The sequence below is a fragment of the Stylophora pistillata genome, chromosome 10 (assembly GCF_964205215.1).
Source record: "Stylophora pistillata chromosome 10, jaStyPist1.2, whole genome shotgun sequence".
Classification (NCBI taxonomy): domain Eukaryota; kingdom Metazoa; phylum Cnidaria; class Anthozoa; order Scleractinia; family Pocilloporidae; genus Stylophora; species Stylophora pistillata.
This window is the reverse complement of record NC_142528.1, coordinates 29,449,495-29,471,994: the sequence shown is the minus strand read 5'-3', so window position 1 is coordinate 29,471,994 and position 22,500 is coordinate 29,449,495. Positions and strand designations below refer to the sequence as shown.

The following is a 22,500-nucleotide window of genomic DNA, read 5'->3' as shown; positions in this document are numbered from 1 at the left end:
TTTGTTTGTTTGTTATTTTTCACCAGAGACACGTCCCAAAGTTATACATTTAACGAAAAAATTATTATCGATGGCTGACCTATGTGATTTCCAATTATTTTCCTGATTATTTTAGTTACCTTCCTCATTTCTCTAAGTATATATACTGTTTATCGTCCATGATTTATAAATATGCGTTATTGACCAATCGTGAGGTCAAGATGGCTGGAAATTGGCCGAGTTCTTTTTTTTGTAATTTTATGGACTGAGTCGAAGTTTTAATTATTATTATGATATGTAATTTTGCTCACTGTATTTGAAGACAGACGTTACCTGTTTTAGCGATTTTGATGTTATGGCTCGGATTTTGATGTCACCGTCAAGCGTTGCATCTAAAGAAAGTTCCACGAAGTCTTTAAAGCGCTCACGATACTCTTGTAAATTGACATGCTCAGGAGCAATATCATCTGATAACACATCAGAGAAGGCATAAAGGAAAAGAGGACGCAATTTCTTAACTTCTCCTCCCTTCTTAAAGACAACGATCCGCTTGGTTTCCTCATAAGTCACGTGGATACTTATCTCCTTACCACTTGGAGGTTTAGACATCTCGTGATTTCTGTCAAAGAAAAGAGTTTAAGTAGTCAGTGTTCTATTCATGTTTGCATCTTTAATTGCTGGATCTCTTTGAAAGCATTACAGCCTTATGCTATTGCAGATACGTTGTACATCTGCTAGCAATGGCTTTAGTTCCTGTAACTGTCATATCGATCGGCCAATACCAATCGATATCATTTAACAATTAGTCTTCAGTCGATATCGATTAGCGAAGTAAGCTGTGCTATGAATTGTCCTTAATCTCGATTTCCATCCATCGCGATATTGATCGCAACAGTTCAAAATAATTGGCTTTTTTACGGTCCATATTTCCACAAGATATTATTGTAGTTTGGTACGGAAATTTCACAAGCGTAGAGTGAGAATCTTACCGAATCATGCCCGTTTGCAAAATGAAACATAATATACTTTTTTGGCGTGATATGTATGTGCGTTAAGTAAAACGTAGCTCTACACTAACTGTTCGTAGGTAACTGTCTGAACATGCGTAGCGGAGCACCGGAGAAACAAAGAACAAGTCTCAACAGTTTGCATTCGTTTCCAGCCCGTTCTCACTAGTTACATCGTATACCCTATGCCTACACCTTGTAATAATGATGAAGTTATGTTCATACGAAGCTCTCGACGGCTTTAGGAAATAAAATAATAACTGAAAACGCTGAAATGTCTACTACAGAAATGTCAAATCTTAACTTAAATCTTACCTGTCGGAGACGTGTGTAATACTAGCTTGTTGCTCCGTGGGATCCTTTAGCAAGCGAGATCGGTCTAGCACAGCTCATTCTGAAATAAAGGGTTGGTGTGCTGTGTTTAAAAAGCTGTAGTTATATATAACTTGACCTGAGACTATTGACCCATTACCGATATACTCGCCTACATCTGCATTTGATATGAAAACAGTCGAGCTTGAACGGAAGTTTACTACTTTTGCTGAAATACCGGAAAGCGATGTAGTGAGACGGAACTTTCGTCCCAACATCCTCATTTGTTCTTTTTGAGAAGCATTCCAAGGCATCACGACGTCTTTGGTGTTCTTTGATTGGTTTAATACTCAGCTTGATTTTGAAAGTAGTATTTTCTTACTGAGCCTCTTTCACAGTGACAAATTCGATCATAGATCTGCAGAAAAATGGATTTGCCACAATATTTCTGGTTATACTACTACTACTACTACTACTACTACTACTACTAGTACTACTACTACCACCACCACCACCACCGCCGCCACCACCACCACCACCACCACCGCCGCCACCACCACCACCACCACCACCGCCACCGCCGCCACCACCACCACCACCACCACCACCACCACCACCACCACCACCACCATCACCGCCACCACCATCACCGCCACCACCGCCACCACCACCACCGCCGCCACCACCACCACCACCACCACCACCACCACCACCACCACCATCACCGCCACCACCACCACCACCACCACCGCCGCCACCACCACCACCACCACCGCCGCCGCCACCACCACCACCACCACCACCACTACTACTACTACTACTACTACTACTACTTCTACTACTACTACTAATAATAATAATAATAATAATAATAATAATAATAATAATAATGTCTTTGCTCCAAATGGCTTTTCTCGGTTGTTTATATTACAGATATTGGTACGCGGAGCATATTCCTTTCGCTTTATGTATTGAGAAGGAATGCCCGGAGGCGATAGACCGTTTCACTATAAAACGGAAGTGTGACGTCTTAAGACTGTTGTCTTTTGGTAACGGATCGGTGACAATCTGGAATAAATCACTCAATATTCTTTCAACATCCCGTTTTCTGGGAATATCAAAAATCCAAAAAATATTTTCAGCATTTGCTGATCAAAGTAAAGATAATTTTTCTGCTGTTAACTTTCAACCCTGTGTAGGTAATTTTACAAGGGAAATATGGAATAGGAGAGTTGTGTTTACATGGCAATATTTCTTGTTGTCAATTATACATTTTGGAATTTTAATAATGTCTTCCTGCTTCCCACCCTTTTATCAATTAGATTAAAAATTTTCTTTCGAAAGTCATAAAAGATTTTGTAATCAGGAACTTCACACTCGATGACTTGATCCATGGCCGGTAATTAAGTAAAAACGGAAATAATTGAATCGATGTACCTCCGTGTCTTGAGCAGTTGAACCAGTTGATAATCGGAACGGTTTTTTCTCCACCTAAAAATATACAGATGAATTTAAGTAGGAAATTAGAAGTCGTTTTAATTTTTCTCAACCTAATAGATATAAGGCGTCGCTATTTGTCTTCGTGAAGCTCTGGATCGTGCCGGATATTTTAATTTTTATTAATTACTATATTACTGTGAAGCGCTTGAGAACCTTTGTGTAAAGTGCTATATGATAATTTTATTATTATTATTACTATCGTTATTATTTCTGTTATTATTATTATTAAAGAGCCCGTTAAGTTCGACGGTCACGTGAGAGAGTTTCAAATCAAATCGGCGAAAGCGGTTTACTCTTGCATTCGCTGCTCGCAAAACCCGCGAGAGACAGTTCGTATTTTCAGGCTGTAATTTCAGGCTGTATTTCTACTCTGGCCGTGCCGTCAAATTTAAAACCTTTTTATATTTAATGCTGTGTCCCTCTTTAACCGATCAATAGTTGGACTATTGCATAAAGGAAAGCAGACATAAATGTTGCTCTTTCTACGTTAGACTCGCGGTATCTCGAATTGGAGCAGTGAAAGATGAAAGCCTTCGTTCAAGCTCTATTTTGAAGATCATTCTTCGGTGAGGATGAACAGAGCTTGTGGGTCTGGGTAAGAAACGCTGGGCATGCGCAACAGGGTCACCTTTGGGCCTTTGTTTGAGGCGAGGTACAAATTGTTGTCCCCCGGTGCTACGCTCTTGAAAATTGTGTAGCTCCATTGATACTCAGGCATAGACTTTAAATGATTCGTTGGGTTCGGCTGAAAATAACATCCAAAAAATAATATGTAAAGATGAAACATTGCGCGGCTACACATCCAAGTATCAGTCAGCGCCTGTGAAACTCACTAACAGCATTACGCTGTCACATTAAAGCATATCAAGATGCGGCCAACCAACCTCCAAAGTGAGCATGTAAAGACGAAACAATTTTAATGTAATAGAAAAATCCGAGCCCCAGACGGGACTTGAAGCTTGAGTTTGACTGGCGCTGACTAACACTTGGCTGTGTAGCCGCGGATGCGGTTCCAGTCGACGCCCACAAATTGACCTTTGTTCACCATAGAGTCTCCAGTAGCTCAATGGTTAAAGCATCCGACTAGATCACGGAGAGTCGTGGGTTCAAGTCCCATCTGGGGCTCGGATTTTTCTATTACATTATAAAAATAATAATTAGCATAGAGACATAAGACCTGTAGGTACCTGGCCAACTCAGTTATTACTTTATTGAAGGGAATCATGAACGAATTACAACCACCTTTTAGATGAAGCTTTTGTCAATATTTTCTTACAAGGAGGCAGTCATTTCGAGAGTTTGCAGTGAACCTTGAAAGATAATTCACGCAGTTGGCGTGAGAGCTGCACCGGTATTTAAACCTTGAGGCAGTCATCAACTCGAGTCCCGTCCAATACGAAGCTTTGTCTTAGGTTTCACGCGTGCGTAGGTTTTGGTTTTAACTGCCATGATTTTATTTGATTTATTGTTACAGTTTTATGTTTTGTTACATTTTTATTTTGTTGCTTTATATTTTGTTGCTTTTTATTTTGCTATTATTACTCTATGCATATAACCTATGGTTTTTCCTGCTTATTTATTCATTAGCTTTGACAATGAATGTTGTGGTAATGCTGTCCAACACTAGAAATCGGAGAAATTTTGAGCCCGTTACGAAATGTTAGCGGTATATCGTATTACAGACAATTCAATATGGCGGCGGTGGAAGTGAAGTGAACACGTAACTTTCTGTTTTCGTAAAACCCTACGGGAGAAAAGCCTGGTACCTTTATATCCCAGAAAGGCAAAGGAGGCGTCAAAATAAGGAAAATGGCGGCCAAATTGTGCAGTTACTGGGACTTCTATCTTTCGTGTTCTTCCTTCCCAAAATTGGCGTACTTGGCGTATTTAAAATGGCGTATTTGGCTTTTGAGCTCTGTGAAAATACAAAGAGTTTCCGGGCCCGAGAAAAATTTGTGGGCCAACATATTCGACCGTTTACGAGCGATTTAGTTGAGAAAACTTCTGCAGAATGCATATCGAACTACGCAGTTGCGAATCTTCACAAGGTTGTTCCCACGACAAAAGAATTGTGACACCTAGTCGAAGCACATTTTAAGAGTTTGTATGGGAAAATGGAGTCTGAATTATGAGTTTACTTGTATACCTTGGGAAAAGGTAGACTTGAATTTTAGTATTTCTTTTTCGTAGCGATGGACGCTTTAACCGATGCAGGCTGCATTTCCAAGTAAGCAGCGAAAGAATATCGCATTAGACAGCTATTTTCAAAAAAACAATCTTTTCCCACACATTTTCTTACACTGTTTCAGCGGCATTTTGCTTGTAACCCGAGAACCGCCTCCGCCATGTTGTCCCAAATTTCTGGCAATGTTAGACTATGGTGACCTGTGTGGACACATAAGTAATAATTATTGTATTTATTACAAGTGGATCTGTCGATATTTTAAAAGTTTATGGAAACACTATTGCCAACCTAGGGTTTATCCCTTGAGTCAAATAAATCGCTTTTAAAGAAATCGGAAAAAAGTTAAATTTCATGTAATCTCGACTTGGCTGTCTTCATGGTGGAAGATGATGACACATCTTTGTTATGTCGTTGTTATTTGTGCACATTTCTTATTACAGTTGACAGATTCCTGACCAGCAGATCAACTTCCTTTGTAATGCAAGTTCAGTTTAGTTTGTGAATGAAATCATAGATTTTTTTTTTTCCATTTTTGTTTTCTATTAATTTAAATTGTTTGGTTCATTTCACGGACATGACAGTTGTTCGAATGGTAAAATATTGTTTAATGAAATTGAACGACATGCTGATGTTGGGTTTCAGTGAAAATAAATCTTTTTTTCCACGCACCTTAAAGATAGTTTATTTTGTCCTGTTTGACTTCGTCTCTTGTGTATAGATGGGGTCATGGGACGAAAAAATTTCAGCTGTGAGAGAGGAATATTTGAAGGAAACGAGTATCTCATTTCAAAATGTTTTTCCTAGAAGTAAACATAAGCCTCAGCCTAATGTATTCGACCCAGTATGACTGGCATGCTCTTAAATCGCACGTTGGTCTCTTTAATGCGGCTCTTCTTTGGGGGTGTTGCGTGACATACAGTCCCATCCCATCCCATGTACTCTTTTTCTTTTTTTTTTTTTTTTTCTGTCTTTAGTTGAAATAGCAATTGATTTCAAGTGTCGTCAAGTTTCCTTTTTAATTATTTTTTTTTATTAAAAACTGTATCATGACTGTATTCTTCCTTACAAACAGAGGAAAATAGACGCCCATCTCGAAGGCTTAAAAACGTCGAAATCACTCTTAAGTAGCTGGATTGTTCCACTGACTCTGCTTAATTTCTCTATATGCTTCTAGAAAACTATTAAGAATATGAAAGGTGGGGGAAAGTCATGATCCTTATTCGGCTCAGAAGCCAGTTTTAAACAACTCTTTTAAGAATAAACAGAGCTTGAGGGTTAGGATAGTCGAAGTCAGCATTTTTCACCAATGTTGCTTTTCCAGTGTGATCGCATCCCAGGTATAGGCTCTTATCGTTCCGGGTTTGGAATATGGTGTAACTCCAGTAGTAAAGTGGCTCAAAGAGACATTTGTTGTCAGTTGGCACACCAACCTGGACTTCCTGTTGAGGTAGAAAAACTAGTAAATCTGACATAATTAATTTTCAGTTTGTTTACGTTAGTCTCTTACTAGTCCCAGAGATTACGGAAATAGTATTCAAAACCTAAAGTGGAACCATTTTCCTTATGTGTTATATGGAAATATTTAATTAGTCTCAACGTAACCTTCAGTTGTTCAAAATTGAAAAAAATTCCTGGAAGGGGTTTGAACCCGTGCCTCCTAGCCATCATCAAAGTCAAAATATGTGTAGTTGTGACATGGACTTAAGATGGCTCTAAACATTAAGCTAAAATAATTACATCAGACCCACTTTCGTTAATGAGATCATATCATAAGGCTAGTCTGTCAGTAGGTCGGTCGGTCAGTCAGTAAGTCGGTCAGTTGGCCAGTCAGTCGGTGAGTCAGTCGTTCGGTCGGTCAGAGAGTCGGTGGGTCAGTCAGCAAGCCGGTCAGTTGGCCAGTCACTGACTGGTCGGTCAGTCAGGTGGTTAGTCAGTCAGTGGGTCAGTGGGTCAGTGATTCAGTTCATCAGTCACTGGTTAGTCAGTCAGTCGGCCGGTCGGTCAGTCTGTCTTTAAATCTAGGGGTTAGTTTCTAAAGAAACTTTGCTGCTGCGTCGGTCGTCTGGGGGGGATGAGTTATTACAAGACAATTTGGTTTCATCAGATGAGTTGATAATGTGAATTGGCTGCTGTAAAGAGTTCTTAAACTTAAGCTTACGTTTTAAGCGTGGGCCTTTTAGAATCGTTCGTCTGTCAGCCTATTCTTCAGTCATTTCGTCAATCTGTCAGTCAGAAAAGTTCTGTCCGTCCTTATGTCCAGTCAATTAGTTTTTGTCAATTCATGCCGTCTTTGGATATGTGCAGGTTGATGGTCCCTCTGCTACTTGCACATCACCTCTTTACAAAATGCCATTGGAAAAAAAAAATTTTGACCTGTTATGTCGAGTTAGCTAGAATGGATAGTTTTTTTACGACTTACTGTGGTGGTAATGTCATCTCCTTCTGCATTTCCAGTCAGTGCGTACTTTTTACCATCAACATTATCATGAAACTGAAGTGCCACATAGAAGGAAGAACTGCGCGTTTCATCAATGGTCGTCATAACAGCTAAAGGAAATGGAGAAAGGTAATTGTAGTAACTAAATTTTTGCGGACAAGGACAGGTTTTAATGGATCGCTTGAGCATTTACATGTGTTACGTCAAAGAGTAATTTAATTAAACAGGCCGAGGAATGACAGACTACCTTACTATTGGAAATTAATGCTCCATGAAATGAAGGTGTTGGAAATTAACGCGACTTAAATTAACGCGAATTTAATGGGAAACGAGTTTCGAATAAAGAAAATTAACGCGAAAGAGGAGGTAGAATTTCACAATAGAGGATATTAACGCGATTAAGACACAGTTGGTGTTGACAACTGGAACAAATTTATTTCAACACTGGATGCTAAGAAATTCAAAACTGAACAAAACTGAGCCGTGTGCTCGACACAACAGTACGAAAAAATTCTAAAGGTAGGGGTTACTTGACGGAATATGGCCATTTCTAGCGTTTTTCACGCAGTCCATGACACCGGCCGATCTCCACCCCGATAAAATAACGCCTTTTCCTTTATCTGTTAAAAGCCATTCGTAGACTTCTTTCATTAGCTTCTCGTGGCGGGACTTCAAGGTTGATAACTTCAAGTCAATTTCAATTGTTGTAACATCTTTCCAGGGGTTACGCAGCATTTCATCTGTGATACATGATGTGAAATATTCACTAAATTCATGTTTCTCCATGTTTTTGACAGCTCCATTTGTTGAGAGATCAAGTGATTGGAGAAGATGTGTCATGTTTTTGGGCACCATGACACTGATAGTGTTTAGCTCTTTTAGTCGCTCTTCAACAGGCTTCGATGGATCAAGCTTTAAATGCATCCCATGATCATAACGGTTCTAGCGTTCTCGTCAAGGCTGAGCTTTGCCTTGGTTCGCTGAATGTAGGGGTGAAGAACATCATTTATCAATCGCAAGGTTTCCTTTTCGTTGCTCCAATGTCTCTCGTTGTAGGACAAAAAAAACCCTTCTGGAAAGTTTGTGGCTGGCAAAGATCTAGCTGTTTTACCTTGATAGATTAACTGGAATGGTAAAACAGATCCATCCAGTGTTTCTACTAAAGTGAGAGTCATGCCCCATTTGTCACTTCCTCCTTTCTTCGCCACGTGTTTTGAATTGGTTTCTGCCGTTGTTACATTCTCTGTTGGGAAAAATTTTGACGGTGTTTGATCTACATTAATAATAAGCTGATCTTGAATGTTGTGTGTTGAAAGGGCTTCTGCAACTTCATTAAGAAACCGGTAACGCGTTTCGAGCTATAATTTTCGCGTAACTGACGGTCGGGAAGTAGTCGCAATTCTGCGTGTGAACCCCATTCTGGCGTACAGAGATTGCACCCAGCCACTAGAAATGCAAATTCAAGGTACTGGCCATATTTTGCCAAATCGCTCCTGATCAAACCCATTAAAACACCATACAAAAGGTGTCTGTTTATGGTACCACCAGCAGTTCTTAAGTTTATAATAAACGAGCGAAGCTTGAAATCCAGCTCATCTGGTAACAAAAGCAGCCTCCCACGCTTCGTTCCGATTTGCACATCTTGTGGCGTAATTTGCGGTGTGTTCTTTATAACTGCGAACGGTACTTAGTAAGCCAGCCACGGACAGTACTTTCTGTTAACTTGGGAAATTCTTTCTTAAATCTGTTCACGGCACTCGTCGTTCCGCAGTGATTGGCATATTCAGTTTGCAATCTTGCATTTGTCTTCTTCCTTGTAGGTGACTCTCTTGCGCTTGCAGTTGATACTCGCAGCATTGTTGATTTCTAAGGTCATATTAGACTGCTCTTCACTGGAAAGTCCAGTTGCGTTTGTTGATGGAAGCCGCAAATTCGTAGCTGAGCTTTCGTTAGAAACGGATGCTTTCTGGAAATATTGTGACAAAGACATTACCGGTACTACCGTGTTGCTGATCGGTTGATTGGGCACGTGAAGCAGATTGAATTGAAACATGAGCTGTGTTGACAGCGGTACGCTAACAATGAATGCTTTACGTATGGTGCACGATCCTCGCAGTAGATGGCGCTATTTATGCAATAGCGAAAATCAGACCTGAAAAAAGTCAGGCCTGTACGGGATTCGAACCACAGTGGTTCGAATCCCGTAGAGGACTGATTTTTTTCAGGTCTCATTTTCGCTATTGCATAAATAGCGCTATCTACTTCGAGGATCGTACACCATACGTATCTAATACCGAAGTTCAAAATATATGAACTTCATATATTCATTGTAACTGATTTATCACTTTCACGGGTTTATTAAGAATCAACTTAACGGCCTGCTCCCAGTTGGCTTGTTAGCTCAATTGGTAGAGCGCTGCACTAGTATCGCAGACGTCAGTGGTTCGAATCCCGTACAGGCCTGATTTTTTTCAGGTCTGATTTTCGCTATTGCATAAATAGCGCTATCTACTGCGAGGATCGTGCACCATACGTATCTAATACCGCAGTTCAAAATATATGAACTTCATATATTCATTGTATCTAATGAATGCTTTCTTTATTGAGACCTCACTCCTTGCTGTCGTACTTGGAATACCAGGTAGTTTTCAGTGCAGGAAAGATAGCAGACGCAATACAGTCATTTGAATTTACAACTGGATTACATGGTTTTCATGTGTATTCAACGACAAAGCATTGGAAGCTATATCTACGGTAGAAGATAACATTTAAAAGAGAGCACAACAATGTTCGACGATAAAATCTTGTCACAAAACGTTGCTTGATAACATTGTAAATTTTAAAAACGGTAAAAAGCTATAGAAAGCTAAAATCGACGACATTTCGACGTTAACATAACGTCATTATCAAGTCAAGAATGTATAAAAATAATTTCTATAAATACTTAAAACGAACAATAAGAGAAAATAATTTGCGGGTTAAACAAAAAGTTTGCACGCTCAGATTAGGTTTGAATTTCTTAATATAAAGCATTTCAAACACTAAACAATCAAATTTGCTTTTTATTGTTTGAAATGCTTTATATTAAGAAATTCAAACCTAATCTGAACGTGCAAACGGACTCCATAGGTGCTAAACTTTTTGTTTAACCCGCAAATTATTTTTTCTTATTGTTCGTTTTTATTATTTATAGAACTTATTTTTATACATTCTTGACTTAATAATGACGTTATGTTAACGTCAAAACGTCGTCGATTTTAGCTTTCTATAGCTTTTTATCGTTTTTAAATTTTACAATGTTATCACGCAACGTTTTCTCGCAAGTTATTATCGTCAAATGTTATTCCAAGTCACTTCTTCTACGTATACAACAACGTTCGCGATCGCTTTGCAGTGTCAGGATTGGTGACGTTGCGAAACATTGGCGCCTGTTGTTAGTGGTCACGTACCAAAAGAACTGAGCCGTTATGTGGTGTGCTTTGGAACAAGGAGCTAAATTTACAGGAAGAGTTATTTCAGTGAAGCCGAAAAGATCGCCACTAATTCAAGGAGGCCTTGAAATACCAATGGTCGTTTCTGTCCAGTGGAGCAATGCGAGAAGTCTGGCGATTTTGAAAGAGAAAACAGAGAAAGTCTCATACTCTGTCGAGAAAGACTAAGTAGTCGATTCGAAATCTATCTTGGCCGAAATCAAAGAAGATATTGACGTCACTTCTGACGGCGACAAAGATGAAGATGAACTCGAAATATTGTAAACCTTCGCCTTAGCGTTTGTGAAAGATAAAAAATAAAAGGTAAATGGAAAGAAAGAAAGCTTGTAGTTAATATCTTTTAAGTGTCAAGAATGTCTGAACAGGTTCCAAAATTGGGGTTAAAATACTGGAAATTAAGAGCGCGGAAATTAACTCTGCACTTAATTAACGTCGCGGAAATTAACGCTCAACAAAAATAACGCGACTTAACTAAACGCGAATTTTAACAATTCGCGTTAAATTTATGCAGCGTTAATTTCCTATAATAAGGTATAGTAATGTAGATGATAGTTATGATAGAAATGACAATTTTTCATTATATGAACGATGAAAACTTATTATAATGAGAATGATATAGAAAGGGACGGTGACAATGATTATTATTATTATGATTATTATTAATGATTATTATTATGATGAGAATGATATAGAAAGGGACGGTGACAATGATTATTATTATTATGATTATTATTATTAATGATTATTATTATGATGAGAATGATATACAAAGGGACGGTGACAATGATTATTATTATTATGATTATTATTATTAATGATTATTGTTATGATGAGAATGATATAGAAAGAGACGGTGACAATGATTATCATTATGATAATTATTATTAATGATTATTATTATGATGAGAATTATATAGAAAGGGACGCTGACAATGATTATTATTATTATGATTATTATTATTAATGATTATTATTATGATGAGAATGATATAGAAAGGGACGGTGACAATGACAACGAGAACGAAGACAGTGACGGTAACAATAACTACCACGATGGTAATGATAATGATGATTTTTAAATGATTTCCTGTGTACCCACTAAAACATCGTAACGTCAAACTTACTGTTAGTTCCCCCGTTGAAATTCCCTTTACAATTCACTGTATTATTATGCGGATCACGTTCAAGGCAGCCATCGTTTTGCTTGCTGACTGGGTTCCAAAGTTGGTAAGTGGTATTTATTATGATTGGATGAGGCCTTCCATACACCGGCAAACCTGGTACCACCATATGTGTTGGAACCCATGGATGCACCAAGTAACATTGGTGCCACCATTCGGGCCATCTTTGGGGTTTCATGTCTTGTTGAATCTCAACGGAAGATATTTGTGCAGCCTAGAGAGGAATGTGGCAAAATAGTTTTGATTATTGCTTTAAGATATGGAAACAACTGACAGATTGTCTGGTTATCAAGGAAATTTTAAAGTTGAAATGCCCAAATTGATCTGTGGATCCAACTAAGAACAAATTTAAATAGTATACAAATCATTTGCTGTCTATCATCGTCTCTATTTTATCCTAGGAAATAAAAGATATTGTACCTAGTTTCTGTCTGTAACACGCTATCTTCACGTGTTATTTACTGATTGAGAGAGAACACACGAGGTACATCCAGAAGTGGAAAGAGAATCCAAAATTATAGTAGTACAACGGATCACGTGTATTAAGAATGGAATGATAAATTTCTTCATGAGTGATGTTAAGGGTAATATCCGCGGAGACTGTGCTCATTTTTTCATTGCATTCAACGTCAGGAAAACACAAACTATTCGCGGTGCGGTGTTATTCCAGTATTAGGGCATCTTCTTGGACTGACTAAGCACTTTGACCTCCCTTAGTCTCGCGGGATGACTCGCTTCGTTCAGGATGCCATGGGGAGTTATGCGGATAAATTGTGACCAATTTGATCGAACGCCACTAGCTACTTAAAATCAGAACTGGAAATTAGACGCTAGTTTTTATTACGTCGAGACAAAAATATCCATTCCTTAGGTAAATTGAACGCACCTCACAAATCCTTGATTATTTCTTCTACAGTATTTTATTCACTGAATGAATTAATTGTTTCCTTTAGATGTAATAAGATAATACTCATTAATTAGTCAGTTGAGAATCTCTTTGGACAGGAATGGATTTTTTGCCATTCATGTCTGTTTTGACATAGTCACATACTTTACTTGTTTGTTTAATTCATTATTATGATGTTTTTTTTTTCTTTTTTGCTCACTGCATTGTAGACAGACATTACCTGTTTTAGCGATTTTGATGTTATGGCTCGGATTTTGATGTCATTGTTGAGCGTTGAATCTGAGCAAAGTTCCGCGAAGTCTTTAAAGTCCTCAAGATACTCTTGTAAAGTGACATGCTCAGGAGCAATATCACCCGGTAACACATCAGAGAAGGCATGAAGGAAAAAAGGACGCAATTTCTTAACTTCTCCTCCCTTCTGAAAGACAACGATCCGCTTGGTTTCTCCAAAAGTCACGTGGATTCTTATCATCTTGTCACTTGAATTCTTAGGCATCTCGTGATTTCTATCAAAGAAAAGAGTCTAAGAAGTGTGTTGTGCTCTTGTTTGCATCTTTGCTGGATCTTTTGGAAAGCATGGCATTCTTCTTTGGCAGCCTTACGTTAGTGCAATTACGTTGTACATCTACTAGCAATGGATTCAGTTCCTGTAACTTTCTTATCAATTGGCCAATACCAATCAATTGAATTAATTAATAGGTGTCAGTCTATATCGATTAGCGAGGTAACCTGTGGTATGACTTGTCCTTAATCTCGAATACTTAATGCGCGTTCATTCGTGATATCACAACAGCTCAAAATGATCGGCTTTTTTACGGTCCATAGTTACATAAGATGTTGTTATAGTTTGGAGCGGGAATTTCACAAGCGTGGCGTGAGAATCTTACAGAATTATATCTGTCAGCAAAAGGAAAGGTTATTTACTTTTTTGGCGTGACATTGTGACGCTACACGAACTGTTCGTACTGCATGCATGTTCGTCTGAACATGCATAGCGGAGTACCGGAGGAACAAAGAACAGTTATTGAGGCTGCGCCAGTTTGCACTCGTTTCCAGCTCGTTTTCACTTGGTACATTGTATAGTCCCATATGCAACAAGGAAGCACAGGGTGGGTTTTACCCTAATATAGGGTCAACTGCTAGGACTTTGTTAGCAAATGTATTTTCATTTGTAGCAATGGGCAAATCATAATGCGTGGCAAAGTGGAATCAGATTTCCACCCAGCAGTTTTCATTATCTCTTCTATAGGTACCTTGCTGCTCTTTGCCTTAGAGGTAGAGGCTGCTCTTGTGTTGTGTGATTTGAACATTGAGACATCAATGTCTGACTGTTGCAGTACATTTCTGATCCATCGTCTGATGGAGTCTCTGCTTACTGGCATATGCGGTTTTACAACTGTTAGCATTAGTCTTGTTTTGTTCCCTCTCAGATCTTGAGTTCTAGCAAGATAATCTTCACATGTAGTGAAAACACAAAGGTCTTTATTTGGAAATGCTTGAAGCCTAATAATTTGTTCTTTCATTCCCGGTCTAGCTTGTTTAACATGTTCATGTAACAGGAATGTATATGCTGTGGGTTCCTCTACCATGGAACCAATGTCTAACAATTGTAAAGTCTGTCACCTCTGAGGAGTAGCTAGTGCAACAAGCATATCTAGCTTGTGCGTTAACTCTTTAAACGGTAACTTCTCTTTGGGTATTAACGTAGAAAGAAATTTTAACACTAAACTTACATCCCACACTTTCGTATAACGAGGAAGTGATGGTCGAGTTTGGAAAACTCCTTTTAGAAATCTCTTAACATATGGATTGTCTCCAAAAACAACATTGTTAACAGGTAATATATTTACATATAAAGCGGACCTTGCAGTGTTTAAGGCACTGCAACCTAGTCCTTGGAAAAAGAGTTCTGTCAGGAATTCTATGGCTTGCTCTACAGGTGGTGAAATTGGATTAATCTGCCTTTGAGTACTGAACTAAACCCATCTTTTAATGTATGAGTCATATTGAGCCTTTGAAGATAGTCTCCAGGAAGACAAGATAATATTGGTTGCTGCATGAGAAAATCCTTGCTTTCCAGGGAGTTCCTGATAATAGACATGCAACTAATCTCATTTTCTTGTGCAAGGGGTGAGAGCAGTCTTTCTATGTAGGTAACATGAATGTTTGATTGGGGCTTTCCCCTGGCACAAAGTCAATATGACAATGTCTTACACAGTATAGAATGTGCACAGCTGAGGTTAATTTTTCCCATTCATGTGCAAATTGCTTTAACCTGCCTGCTTGAAAAGGTTTGGCTTTAGAAAATAAAGATTGACTTCTTACCCCATTGGAGATAGAAGTTTCCTTGTCATCATTCTGGTTCAGTTGGTTTGATCTTTGCCCTCCCCCTTTCTCTTTTGGCGGTAGGAGGGCCTAAAGGACTTTAAATCCTTCTTGTTGTGATTATAATCTCTGTTCTTGTAGCCAAATCCTTTGTATTTCTTAAATGCATGTTTATATGATGACCTATCTTTGTTGTTCGAGTATTTCCTCGATGAACTTAGCCTACTAGCTACTCTGTTAGCTTCTGCCATATCCTTTATATGCTGCGATAAATCGCTACCGAATAAAAATTCGGTGACTGGTACTGTGGGTGAACATAGGTGTTTATACTCTTGGTTCAAGTCAGGCTTTATAGCCTCTCGTCGCCTCATGTTCAATTCATGAGTAGCACATGCAGTTAACGCTATTACGTCTGATAGCTGTTTCATAAGAGCGGGTACGTCTAGTATGTCTTTAGGGATTTGATCCTGTACTTTGTTGAGGGCCTCAATGGCTTGTACTGACGGTATGGCACTCTTAATTATAAGAAATTGAACTTTCTGCAGTTTTATATCAGCAGATCTTGTTTCTGACCTTAATTTCTCCCAAATTAGCGGGTTGACTTTCACGGTCACGAGACTATCGCAATTCTCGGGCCGTTGGTAGGCCTTTAGCCTCTCGGCTTGAACTTCGTCTGATAGTCGTGTTTGCACTACGCCATTTACGACTTTTGCAAGTTGTTCGGCCACTTTGGGCGGGCACTTTTCCTCTAGTTTTAGAGATTGTGCAATGTCATTTAGTGTGCCTTCATCTTTGCTCGATTCAGCTAGTGTTATCCTCACACTCAAGCTGAGCTTTTGTTTTCTTCGGCACGGGCACGTCTCCCGCCATTTCTTCTGGTCGCTTCTCAACGACTCTCTCTTCGTCATCATCGAAGATTTCTCCTTCCTCCGTTATTCTCGGCAGCACATCAGTAATTCTACTGAAAGATGGCTGCATTGATTGTTGCATTGTAAGCATGTTTTTAGAAAGGAGTTCTCCAAATTGTTGGAGTTCAGAGGGCTTTACAGGATTATCTGTAGCCATGTGTGTTGTGAATGTGCTTGGGCTTGGCGCCAAGCCATCTACGTGCTGTTCTGTCGTTTTTTCACCTTGAGACACGCTGAATGGTCGATCTTCACATATGGTTTTGCCCTTAGAAGTAATTTCTAGGGCTTCCTTCGGCATTTTCCTCAATTAAGAGGTTTTTAGTCGTAGTTTATAGCGAGGATTTCAATCGAGTTGTCGATTAATCGGCGGTAAAAATGCACTGAATAGCGTGGCGGTAAGTGCTTTCTCACGTGACTCTGCAGTGCATGATGACGAGGCAGAACCTATCGTCAAATGTGGGAGGCGGAGAGACCTAAGTAGAGTAACTTTACCAAATTTTAATTTGTATCTGCCGACTTCGTGTAAACTTTAATCCTAACCGTGTTTTCAAATTCTCTTCTTATTTTTAGTTTGACTGATAAGCCGATAAGAAGTGGATCATGTCACATAGAATGTTGATATTTTAACGTACTTAACCTTTCAAGGGAAGGATTTCGTCAAGAAAGATATTTTCCTCTAGTCATGAGCGTGAGACAAAGAAAAACTTTTGAGTCCCCATGAGGAATCGACCCTCAGACCTTCGGATTCCGCGCTCCGATGCTCTACCACTGAGCCACAGAGACTCTATGGGGTGAGCGAGGCCCATTACGAAGTTCATATACGACACGCGTCCTGCATACTGCTAGGATTGGCATTATCGTATATTAATGTGTCATATACGAACTTCTTAATGGGCCTTGCCTTATCTTCATCTTATAAATTCTACACCTATGCGAAGCATAAAAACTCAACAGTTTTTTAATGTTTGTTGGTTTTGCCGCACAGTGATGTGCTTAGTATGATTTTTATGAGTGATACTCAGATTTGATTTTATTCTCTACCCATGTCTGTTTTTTACCAATTTCAAGATGGCTTACCTTTTTATTAAAAATAGAAACAAAAAAGATGTACATTAAAAGAGAATGTTGCGTGTAGCCGGATATGTAGGAATGTGAGTCGTGAACCAAAGTTGACGAAGATTACTATCGAATACAGATAAACGATCATCACTCCATTCAGAAAGTTTGATATGTTTTCTGAATTGTTAGAGAGATAAAGCATCCAGAAGTTTGTTTGAGAATGCTCCAAGCCAAAAGCGTCGAAAAACGAGGATTTTTTCGGTAGATGGTCGCGTGTGAAGTACAAAAACGATGCCCGCCCACTCTTTGTAAGCCCCAGGCTGCACGACATCAGCAGATATTTTCTTTTCTCCCTACAATAAGTCGATATCAGCTCACGGTAGGAATTTTGAGTAGGATTCTCGTCTCACACGCATTTAAATGAAATTATCACACTTACATCAACGTCTTGAAGAAGAGGTGACATTCACACAAATACTAGAAATGAATATAGGACTCAGCTGGACAATTAGAGAATTTAAATAACTTACAACATTGAAAAGCATGAATTGCACTGAGTCTCAGATCAAAGCTTTGTTAACAAAAACCTACTTAGCTTTACATGTACACACGCATACGATACGCTGACACTAATATACTCACTGTTGTTATGCCGTCCGCTATCAAGGTCTGTCGAACACAGTTAAGTTTTGAAAACACGACTTTATTTCCGGCGCCTGCTAGGTTTGAGAGGGTTCATTCACCGTTGACCAGAGATTATCGACTCGATCCAGACTTTGGCTGTATGCATGGAATGCATTTGTACCGACAAAGAGTCAAGCAAAGGGAGAAAAAGTTTCTATCTCATCAATCAATGTGAAGAACGTCAATTTAAGATCGAGGTTTGTATTAACTACTAGCTTCATAGTTTACTTTTCTAAAACCAGACATTTCTGATTGAAAAACATAGATTTTCCTTGTATTCTGCTCCCAGACAATATTTTCCTTACGGACTTCTTACTTCATTTTTTATTAAGCTATGTTGACCTTGGCACGAAGCCGAGGACATACCTGCACGAAACCTAGGACACATCTTGAAGGCAGCCATCACAATAGTAAAAATGGCGAATCGATGTCAGTATCTGAGCAGCTGCTCCCCCACCCCTCCCCTTACCCCAAATTAACCCTTCCTTTTTAATAGTTGGCTGTAGTTGGGTTAGGGGAGGGGTGGGTGCACAGTTAGTAAGATAATGATCATGACATCGATCCAAACATAACGATTCGATAAAATGCCCTCTAACACCTGGTTTCAGCCGAGAAGATTCGATTAAAATCTCACCAATGTGTTTAATCAGCGGATAATATAACATAACCGAAAATCGCACCAACAAAAAAGACAATCATACGACTAAGTGAATTAGTCCTGATATTTTGTTGTACACGCTGTTCACAAGCACGTTTATAAGCTGTAGGAGAAAGAGCCGCTGTCCTTGCATAGAACGCCATGGTCAACGACTCGATATCTTTCGAGTAGGCAGAGAAGAATTGGGAGTGAGTAGAGCCTCTTCCCTCCCCTCCGTCCCCCAAAAAAGAGGAACTACTTATGAACGTCCATTATGTTTATGTTTACCGCCTCGTTCAGCAAGCGACATGATAAAACCGCCTTTCATGTATTTTAGTTAGCTTTAATGGAAGCTAACACTGGGTGAAAAAACAGATTTGACGTCAGACAAATGCAGTCCAAATGTGGCTCACGTGTGATGTTTGTCATATTTGTCAGTATTTGACTTGAAGACAAATATGACATTTGTCCTAAAGATAAATAGGATAATTGTGCATTTGCTTTTGGGTGTAAATGTGGACAAATGAGGTGTAAATCTGAGTTAAATATCATGATTTGTCCTGCTCTAAACAAGGACAAAAGATAACATTTGTAAGAACAAATTCAGGACAAATGTAGAACAAATATCATCTTTGTCATGGAATAATCCAAAATTCTCTTCCCCTCCATTGATCCTGTTGTCAATTTACACAAAATTGCTTTTTCAACATGTTATTTCAGTATTAGGGCTGCAAGTGCCCAATAATACACTGCATTTAATAAAATATCAGAAATTTCATTATTTCAGTATCCAATCATCTCACACCCACAGTCCTGACTAAAATCAACACACATGAATGTATAGTAAATGGAAAATTTATTTAACATTTCTCCTTTTCTACATCTCACAAGCAAAACCATTTCTGTTAAAGAAAATTAACATTTAATAAATAGATATATTTAATCAGCCCCTGTCCACTTATAAATTATATACCATTATGTGATACAGAATATAACCTCAATAATGGGGAAAAGCTACAAGGCAAGTTTAAAATATAACATCATTGATCTTAAATCTTTACAACACTCCTGCCAGCTGGACGTTCTCAACAAAACATTTTCACATGAACTGTACTTAGTGTGTAATGATTCATAAAGAGGAGTTACTTCCAAAAAAACTCCTACTCAGGCACTGCCGGCCCTATCAGTTTCAATACAGTAGGTTCTTTTTTCAAAAGGCATTAAAAGTACCGAACATCATCGCAACATACCAATTAGTCTTTCATCACATTACCAACACAGCTAATCCTACAAATTACTGTCAAACTGCTGGTAATTTTTTTTTTTTTATGGGAACTCATCAATGTTATGATGCAATGTTCCAATATTGATTGACAGTTTGCTACATGAAAGTAGCAACAGACTCATTTCATATTGGCAAGTGAGGAATTTAACCAAAAAAGTCATATTTCACGTGACTTCTTTTGAAGTGTGATTTCCTGACAATGGCAATTTGAATGCTAAATTCTTGCAGTCTGTTATGTTGATAAACAGGCAAACATTGAGCAATTTTACGCAGTGTTTCTTAATAACTTAGGGCCGGCAGTGCCTGAGTAGGAGTTTTTCGGAAGTAACTCCTCTTTATAAATCATTACACACTAAGTACAGTTCATGTGAAAATGTTTTTGTTTCTTACGAAACGAGAAGGCATGCGATCAAAACCCACACAAAGCGGAGGTATTCAAAAGGAAAGGTAGCATATTACTTCAATTCAAATGCTACATTTAACGTAGAAATTATCAGAGCAGGAGATGTTGAACTGAACCCCCAGGTATTATTAGAAATCCCTGATCAGTATGTGGCAAATCGGTAGCAAGAACTCACCGAGCCCTCGACTGCTCGACGTGTAAATTACAATCCCACATTAGGTGTAGTTCGATTACACCTACCCTGTAACGTGAGCTTTTGGCAAGGGAAAATTACTACTGGGAATGTTCCTCCTGCTTATGGAGAAGTGCGTTAGGGTCACTGCCATTTAACGGAATCGAAGACACAGAATTTCTACAAGAGGTTCAATGCAGAAGTCAAATCGAGGATGACAACGATGAATACCTACAGGAGTTCACAAACTTGCTACTAACGCTAACGCAAAACATCTTAAAATAACACACTTAAACGTCCGCGGCTTAAGGGGAAGGTGGATGAATCACGAATCCTTTTAAAACAATGCCGGTTTGATGTATTCGGTGCAACGGAAACGCATTTGACAAGCGAAATCGCCGATGGAGAAATAAATATCGAAGATTATAGTCTCGTTCGCAGAGACAGACCAGGAAGACAAGGCGGTGGTTGCGCGGTATATTATCGCAAGTCGCTAAAAGTTACTCATCGACCGGACTTAGAAGATAATAAAGTGGAAGGGATATTTATGCAAGTTAAGGCTGGCTCAAGAGATACCATGGTAGGAATTATATATCGGCCACCGAATCATAATAGTGAATTTTTCACAGTCTTTCCAAACCTGCTTGAAAACGTCTGGTTAAAATTTTCAAATATGGTACTTCTTGGAAATTTTAATACCAATCTACTTCAGAACGAACGTGGAGACACATCGTATGAAGGAAAGAAGATGGAAGGGATACTCGCTCAGTTTAATCTGAAGAACGTGATAGAAGGGCCAACAAGAATCACTAACTATTCTAAAACATTGATTAACCTTATTGTCACGAATAGGAAAGATTTGGTCAAACAAAAAGGTTCATATCACCTGGGTATCTCAGATCATGACATGATTTATGCAACCTTATCAGGTAGCATCCCAAGAGACCCGCCTAAAATAATTACCATCAGGAACTTCAACAAATTCAGTGAAAGAAATTTTCAAAGTGACATTGCCCGCGCGCCCTTTCAAGTTTGCGAAGTATTTGACGATCCCACTGATGTTTATTATTCATGGACCTGCTCTTTACAGAATTGTGCAACGAACACGCGCCATTCAAACAAATAAAAGTACGCAGTAACAGCCTGCCCTGGATAACAAAAGAAATTAGAATGACTATGAATCAGAGATATAAGGCTCTGAAAAAGGCACGTCAAATAAACGATCCGCTACTAGGGGATGATTACAGAAGACTTAGAAATAAAGTATCACCAATGACGAAAAAAGGGCTTCTACTATTTTGCGAAACGAAATGAAATTGTACTATTTTGCGAAATGAAACGAAACGAAATTTTGCGAAATGGCGTTTTTTCGCCTTTATTTAGCAAATGTGTCCTCTTCGTCCGAAACAAAATGTTTCCACTAATAAAATGATCAATATTTCTAAGATGAATAAAGGCTGATAGTTTCGAAAGAAACTGTTTGGGGCTGCGTCGGTGGGAGTAACGAAATGATTGAGATATATCAACAAAGTTGAAATGGTAAATTAGCCACCGTAATGATTACAAAAGCTGACGTTTCGAGCGTTAGCCCTTCGTCGGAGCGAATAGAGGAAATGTGGGTTGTGTGTGCTTTTAACGTAGCTCCACTTTCTGCCTTTAAAAGCACACACAACCCACAATTCCTCTATTCGCTCCGACGAAGGGCTAACGCTCGAAACGTCAGCTTTTGTAATCATTACGGTGGCTAATTTACCATTTCAACTTTGTTGATATATCCAAAATATTTCTAAGAGCCTGGTCACCTCTCATTTTATTGACCATAATAGAACTCGTTTCGCAAAGTAGTAATTTTGCCAGAATTACTATTTTGCGAAATTGCGTTTTTTCACCTACATTTACGAAATATGTCCTCTTCGCCCGAAACAAAATGAAAGACAACTACTTGTTCTCAATTGCTCTTTATTGACTCGGAGTTTACTCTTTATTGTCGTTATAATTGTCTTTTATATTCTGCTCTGTATTCCTTGT

The 22,500-nt window shown here is 38.8% G+C and overlaps 2 protein-coding genes across 5 annotated transcripts in view; both read right to left on the bottom strand.

The window, feature by feature from the left end:
* LOC148722608 (uncharacterized) overlaps window positions 1–1,773 on the bottom strand; it is a 6,032-nt gene extending 4,259 nt beyond the window's left edge. Inside the window, exons 1-2 of the mRNA XM_088735023.1 lie at window positions 1,302–1,773; window positions 313–598 (exon numbers count right to left, since the gene is read on the bottom strand). Of these exons, the coding sequence (XP_088591149.1) occupies window positions 313–588 (276 nt within the window). The 5' untranslated portion in view covers window positions 589–598; window positions 1,302–1,773. The remainder of the gene's footprint in view (window positions 1–312; window positions 599–1,301) is intronic.
* Window positions 1,774–5,980: 4,207 nt separating this feature from the next.
* LOC148722607 (uncharacterized) lies at window positions 5,981–18,215 on the bottom strand. 4 transcript variants are annotated; one of them, XM_088735021.1, is made up of 5 exons: window positions 17,934–18,215; window positions 13,220–13,505; window positions 12,036–12,306; window positions 7,403–7,530; window positions 5,981–6,422 (listed from the first exon to the last, which is right to left on the bottom strand). In XM_088735021.1, the coding sequence occupies exons 2-5, from the start codon at window positions 13,493–13,495 to the stop codon at window positions 6,222–6,224; spliced, it is 876 nt and encodes a 291-aa protein (XP_088591147.1). In that variant the 5' UTR covers window positions 13,496–13,505; window positions 17,934–18,215; the 3' UTR covers window positions 5,981–6,221. The 4 variants fall into 4 exon arrangements, with proteins under 4 accessions (XP_088591147.1, XP_088591146.1, XP_088591145.1 ...); XM_088735020.1 differs by lacking the exon at window positions 17,934–18,215 and adding an exon at window positions 15,325–16,814; XM_088735019.1 differs by lacking the exon at window positions 17,934–18,215 and adding an exon at window positions 14,253–15,281.
* Between the last annotated feature and the right edge of the window lie 4,285 nt (window positions 18,216–22,500).

Coding starts and splice junctions, on each gene's coding strand:
- LOC148722607 (XM_088735019.1), bottom strand. CDS start 14,341: ATGTACTGCAACAGTCAGACATTGATGTCTCAATGTTCAAATCACACA. Junction 13,506..14,252: donor CTAAGGCAAAGAGCAGCAAG/GTACCTATAGAA, acceptor TTTCTTTGATAG/AAATCACGAGATGCCTAAGA. Junction 6,423..7,402: donor GAGATGACATTACCACCACA/GTAAGTCGTAAA, acceptor CTACCTCAACAG/GAAGTCCAGGTTGGTGTGCC.